At 46.1% G+C, this 6,857-nt stretch overlaps 1 protein-coding gene across 1 annotated transcript; it reads right to left on the bottom strand.

Annotated features, from left to right (window-relative positions):
* Positions 1 to 753: 753 nt before the first annotated feature.
* LOC104281691 (probable G-protein coupled receptor 19) lies at positions 754 to 1,995 on the bottom strand. Its single transcript, XM_009879733.1, has one exon. It carries the CDS (start codon positions 1,993 to 1,995, stop codon positions 754 to 756), a length of 1,242 nt encoding a protein of 413 aa, XP_009878035.1.
* Between the last annotated feature and the right edge of the window lie 4,862 nt (positions 1,996 to 6,857).

Genomic DNA, 6,857 nt, shown 5'->3' with positions numbered 1-6,857 from the left:
GGCCAGGAGACACACTGAATTTAACAGGTGAGGAGTGCCTGGTACAGCTGTGACCCCTTTTGATCAGCAGGTCTTCTCCCAGGCTGTGCGCACTCCTGGTTTGTGGGTGGGTGCACCAGGCTGGGTTTAGAAGCAGCTCGAGAGGAGGTGGGGAGGACTTTTCTCAGGTGGTTTGGACCATGAGACCTCTGGAGAGGTGCAACACCAAAGATGCAAAGGCATTCAGCGCTGGCCTGACGCCGGCCCTACCGGTGCAGTGGGAATTTTAACACTGGTGTCAGTGGGCTCAGAGTTATGCCAGCATTGTCTGCGTATGGACATCTTACCCGTGAGGTCTGAACAAGAAGGAAAACCCCGGTGCAATAGTATTCACAGCGATATAATGAAAGGAAGTATAGATGGCTTTGGGTGGATTTATGCATTTATACCTGGTGGCCAATGTACAAGGATTATAAAAATCAGTGGTTTTCCTTTCCCTTTTTCCCTACGTACACGTGACAGTGTAAGAGCTTTTCTGTTTTGTAAGAATATTATGCTGGTGATTCAGGGAGACTAGTTCCACAAAGCAGGAGGTAACTGAAATGAAATAGGCTGGATGTGTCAAAATCAACGCATTTAATAAAATAAAGCATCTTTTCTTTTTTTTTCCCCTAAAAGTTGTGTTAAAAAGATGTAAATATACATTGGTTCAAATCTGAGAGAAAGCTCTTTGTTCTGGGGGTACATCGTAATTTTTCAAAGCAATGAAGCCAACTAGACAAATGTATTTGGGGGATTAGACTGAATAGGCCAGGCAAGCTTTTTTTCCTTTGCTTCTCTGTTAAAAGCGTCATAGATGGAGTCTTTGGTGACAGGTTTGGCCGGAGCTGGGATTTCTGCGATCCCAACGTGGTTTTTTTTTGCTATCCTGGAACTGGTGGTGATGGTGTACGCGTTGCTTCTGTAGCATTTCATGGCGGACATGCAACAAGTTTCTTTCATCCCTCTTCTGAAGTTTGCATTGTACACTGAGTAGAGGGTTGGCTTAGAGGCTGAAGAACTGAAAGAGATGCAAGTGATGGCCAGGAAAACCAAGGAGCTCTTTCTGTAGTCTGTTTCCTGCGGGTGCCACAGCTGTACCACATAAAAAGGTAGCCAGGACAGGAGAAACACTGAGTTTAACATTAAGAACATCTTGATGGTTTTCACCTTTGTTCTTGGGACAATATTCATCGTCCTTCTGACAGTCATGCCATCGGTGCCTATTCTCCAAATGTACTTGACAACTTTCTGGTAGAAGAGGATAATGAGGAGGGATGGGATCAAAAACACCACCAAGAGGTGGATGATACTGTAGATGACTCCTTCCCAAGAATTGGGGAGAAAAAAGTTGCAGTGGTCATCCCTGTTGGAGCCATAGAAAAAAAAAGCTGGTGATGCAAAGACAGCATCAAAAAGCCAAGAGGCCAGAATCATTTTCTTGGCTTTCTCCCTGGACACTTTGAAGCTCAGGGGGTAGACGATAGTGTAGAATCGATCCACGCATATTGAGAGGAGCACATAGATCTGGACTCCAGGAGTGAGGTACTGTACATACCTTACCAGCTTGCACATCACATTCCCCAGCATCCACCTGCCCCAGGTAAACTGGAGCAGCACGAAGGGCACACTTGTGACGCTGATGAGAAGGTCTCCACAAGCCATGGAGACAACAAAGTAGTTGGTGGTGGATTGTGTCCTCCTGCTCCTGTGGATCACTAAGCAAACGAGGGAGTTTCCAAAAATGGAAACCAGCCACAACATTCCCAAAACCATGGTGGCTGCTGCAATTTCCCTCGGCCTCAGTTCATACTGCAAGATAGTGTGGTTCCTGCTTGAGCTGGGTCCTATGGGCGATTCCATCATCTCGTAGCCAACAGGAGGGATGGAGGTTTCGGAGTAGTTCTTGTTCTGCTGTGAAAGCAATAAGGTAGGGAGAACAAAAGGACCGCTGCTGTTATCCATGTGGGCAAACATGGCCACCTCTTTTGCTCAGGCTGCATACAGAGAGAAGAGAAAAGGTTATATTTAACAAGTATGTGTGAAAAACCTACCTTAACCAGTGAAAGGTAACTTTAAGTAGTTAACATACTGTATATGGTAGTAGGTACCATAAGTAAGGTAGGAGATTTCAGAGAAACAGTCAGAAATCTACGGTGAGACTATCTGGTACAGCAGAGGCCATCAAGTTTCCTGCAGATATTTATGAATGGCCTGACTATTTTAGGACAGACACTTCTGTCCTCTGAAAGATAAATGTGCCTTTCACAGTTAGAGACTGCTGGTGACCTGCAAACTGCATGAGTGGAATATGCCCCACTGATCCCAGCAATGAGCTGTACTTCCTGGTGTGCGTGGAAGTTGCAAACGCCCAGACCAACGGTGTCCCTGCTGCCTTGACTTGACATAAATCCAGCAAGCAGATAGACAAAGGAGATGTCTCTTCTACTGAGAGGTGGAATGGGAAGTAATATCTTCCACAAGCTTAACTGATAAAGATGCTAGCAGCCAAACCCTGCTCCCATCCAACCATTGGTAACATTGGTGTTAATATCCCTGAATCTTTTTGTTTCTGGATGTAATTTTGGAAGGTAACCGAGGTTTGAGTTTGAAGGCAAAGGAAAGATCAGCACAGTGGAAGGACTGGCACCAAGCTGGGTGGGTACTCCTCACCATGAATCCTCCTCAGCCCTTCCACAGTGAGGAAATTTTTGTCAACAGCTGGCTGAACACTGTAGACCTTAAAGAGTCTCTCCTGAACATCAAGGCTGTTCCTGCATGTCCTTGCCTCATTAGTTACCTCCCCTGTCAAGGGCAGCATTTCCCTCTGTCACCCTAAGAGCAAGGTGGCACGACAACCTCCCCCCAAAGCTTGCAGAAGACTTTTTATCCCAACAGCAGGGTTTTGATTCAGAAGCAAAACTCTGGGGGAGGAAGTAAACGTCCTCATACAGCTGAGATGTGGGGGCAGCCTTTTGATTTCCATCAGTGGAGTCTCGGGTTGTGTTGGTTGAACTGTCACTGGACATGACTGCAGTCAGCTGTTGAGGATCTCTATGCTCTGGAGAAAACCTGGAGAGAGGGTCAGTGTCCGTACCTTGGTCGGGGACTTCCTAAGCAGCAAGTCCGACTGTTCACAGCTCCCCCTGCCGATCCTAGCTGTTGAGCAGAGCCCGTTCTCCACTGATCTGCAGGTCTGTGGGTGACCCAAGAGGCAACTGAAGGGTTGCCATGGGCAACTGACACCAACACACAACACAGAACCTCTGCCCACAGCTGTGTCATGGGGGAGCCCTTGCCCAGCTCTGCGAAGGGACCCGGTCACCTTGTCTTGGCCTTGGGATGTGCCAAATTTCTGAGGTCAGGAGTCCTCTGTTGACATGACCTGTGGGTTTGCAGGGGTGCAGGGGTTGCCAGATGAGTCCAACCCCTGTTCTTTTTAAATTTGAATGTCTCAGCTTACAGTCCCCCCTTTCTCCCTTTCCTTTCCAGTAGGTCCCTTTCTTTGCTTGCCAAACCCTTGCAGTCCTTCCTTCTTCTTTCCATCCCCTCTACAGACATTGCCTTGCCTGGGCACTGATAACACATAGCCTTCACAGATCTGAGGCCAGGTGGTGAATGTCACCAAATTGGTGAGCATGAGGCAAAAAAAGAGGTTGGAACTGGTTTTAACGGAAGTTATGGCTCTGTTAGCTGCCAAACAGCTCAATATAAGATGGATAGTAGTTGAATTTGGGGGCCCTCAGTGTTTACCTCTCTAAAGCAGCACAGAGCAGTCATCCAACGTGGCCTCTCATTGCTGAGTACACCACCACCCCTAATGGTAACACAATCAATAATCTGTTGACTTTTTAGACAGTGTTTTTCACCTGCCTGGATGCTTGAGTGACTTCTGTATTTCTGAGCTAGCACTGGAATATAGCTTCCAGGACAAATTTTAAAATTCCCTCCACTAGATCAGCACATTTAACTTCAATTTGCATCCTTTCCACACTTCTGTGTAATGGACTTCTCGCTCATCTCTGAAGTGTTTTCATTTATTATTGTGAAAGTGTGAATTTGTGGTATATCACCACCCCAGAAAAGTTTTAATTTACCTATCAACCAACATCTGTGTCTATCACATAGAACTTTATCACTGAAAACAGTATTAAAATAAAGGTCTGTTTCAATGTGTTAGTTGTGTGTTCTTTATTTTGCCTGTAATGTGGATATAACACAAGTCCTCTGTAGTGTCCTGCAGCCGGTAACGAAATTACCGTTCCTGAAACTGTATGGTTGTACATATCTACATTAGAATATATAAATCTGATATCTGTATTACCATGACCCAAGCAACTTAAGGACCTTGACAAATATTTTATATAGTTTTCTATCAATTTTGCTTTTCCTTTATGGCATGCTTTGTACATTCAGTGTTTGACATAAGTGGATTATTTGAAACTGTCCAAATGGTATATTAAATATATAGCCGCAGGTTCCTCAGAAGGCCCTGGTTAGGGCTTAAGGCAGAAGCTGTGCCTGAAGGTAACCAGGCACAGGAATAGCCCTGACTTACCCTCCTCTGCATCGTGACATGTTGGTGTGCAGTCCCAATTAGATGGGCACAGTCCCATTTGCCTCATTGCTGCTACTGAGCATTACAAAATGTGACTGCCACACTCTTGGACGCTCTGAGACTGGCTTACAATGACTAGTTTGGGGGCAAAGGGGTTAACTATATATATAGCTATAGATACACACTATATATAACGTACATATATATGCACACACATATTTATGTATATAGTTACATATTTGAAGTTCTTCTTATCTGCGCCCGGTTGTTTCACCCTCTAGGGTACCAGCTCCCAAGCACAGAGGTGCTCTATAGAGGTAGAAAAACACCTTTAGTGACTTAGCACCGTGACACAGGGCTGATGGGGTCCAGCCATCTTCCCCTCCCTTGGCCTCCCTTCCTTCCCATCCCAGAGGGGAGAGAAGCACAGCAGCTGCTGGGGAAGGCTGCCTCTCCTAGCCAGCAGCAGTGGTTTCTTCATGGCTTTTGATAGACCTCAGCTTCTCTGTACCTCAGCAGCCTGAAGGAGTTGCTTCTGCTCTCTCCAGGGAGGTTGGGTGCCCACCCTACAAAGCAGAGGTAGGAAGTGGGGGAAAGATGCAGTGGTGTCTGGACCAGGACAATTGTGTCATCCCACAGTATCTCTTCTGCCCTGCTTATATTATATATCGCATCAGCCCTCTCACCACAGTAGTCTCTTCGCAGATCTCCATATTCGCTATCCTTCCAGTATCCCAACACCCTTAACATCATCCCAACAGCCCCAGTGAAGAACCATTTTCCTTACCCTCCAGTTTCAACCACCCCAGCCAGACCTGTAGCCTTTTTTTTTGAGCTTCTTTCAGCTTGGCTTCTTCCACCACTACTATATAAGCAAAGCCAGGTGGCAGCTGGGACTCTGCCTAATGCATACCACAGCTAATATTTGTGCTTGCTTTTAGTATTCAGTCCCCTAGTTCATTCACTGTGTGATACAGTTAATAGATGACACATTAAATGTTCACGTTCTCTTACAGCTTTTTCTTTTAACAGTGAAAATAATTTTACCAGTTTACCAAAAGAAGGAAACCTTGCTACCAAAGCATTCCTCTGCATTTCAAAAAACTAGAAATAAACATTTTCTAAAACAAATGCAGCTGAAAATTTCAGGAAAAAAATGTATGAAGAATACAAAAATCACAACGAAACATGAGGAATTGACCCAAATTGGCCATTTGATGTGAAATGAGATGATAGGCTCAGTCTCTTCCCACACTTACATCCAAATAAAAGCCAACACCCAGCTGTATTAACAAAGGAGACGGGCATGAAGAACAACAAGTCAGCCACCCATCCCTTGGCGTGTGTCCACAGTGTTAGGCACAGCACAAGGCAGGCAGCAGGGCAGGCAACAGGAAAGCACTCCTTCCAGGGAAGGATCTCAGAGAAGTAAGAAATCTACCCTCCGTTTAAGTTTCTTTTTTAAAAGTAGACAGCAGATGTCTGCCAGAGACATGACCAGATGCCCCATTTTCATTCTTTTACCCTAACCGTTACAATTTGTAAAATAACCTGCCCTTCGGTAGTGCTTCAGGTAATAGACGACCCCTGAAAAGAAATTGTCTTTTATTTACAGACAACTGTATTACTCTAAGTACTCATAGTATTCTCATCCTTCTCTCTAAGGGTGAGAGACCTGAAAAAGAAGGAATATATCTTACAGTCTTTCTATTCCTTGCAACTCCTTACTCTCTGGGCTGCTTTTACTCCTCAACACTGCCCCAAAAATAAGAAGGCAAAAAAAAATTATGAAGAGAGAATGAAAAATTTCCAAGGCAAAACATTACTTAAGCAAGCATTTGCACTCAGGCTGTTGAGGCTAAGCCACCAGTCCGTGCTCCCAGTAGACAGGCTTGTCCGTACAACTCCCATTCCGCAAACACCCTGTGCTTTGCTACGATTTGAACAGGGCGACTCAAGTGGCAGAGAGACGCTTAGGCAGACATCAGAAGATGCACGTGTCCGTTTAGACCAGGGTATGCACATGAATCGCTTTCGTTACAGCCTCTGAAAGTGTATCTCAGTCGGAGGAGAGACAGGGCAGGCAAACCACAGCAGTCTGACCACCACCGCCTCGACCCGAAGAGTTTCACCGGGTGGTTACTCCTTTGCGCCTGAAGGCTCGGGACGAGCCCTTGCGGCCGGCGAGCGGCTGGAGGAGCGGGGCCGCTATCGCGACTCCGCCGGGCAGGCCAGAGAGAGGGAGGGAGGGAGGCCAGGCGAGAGGGAGGGCGGCCCGGGC

Source organism: Charadrius vociferus, unplaced genomic scaffold (genome assembly GCF_000708025.1).
Source record: "Charadrius vociferus isolate BGI_N301 unplaced genomic scaffold, ASM70802v2 scaffold90, whole genome shotgun sequence".
In the NCBI taxonomy this organism is placed as follows: Eukaryota; Metazoa; Chordata; class Aves; order Charadriiformes; family Charadriidae; genus Charadrius; species Charadrius vociferus.
The sequence above is the reverse complement of the archived record's forward strand: the minus strand, read 5'-3'. Positions and strand labels throughout refer to the sequence as shown.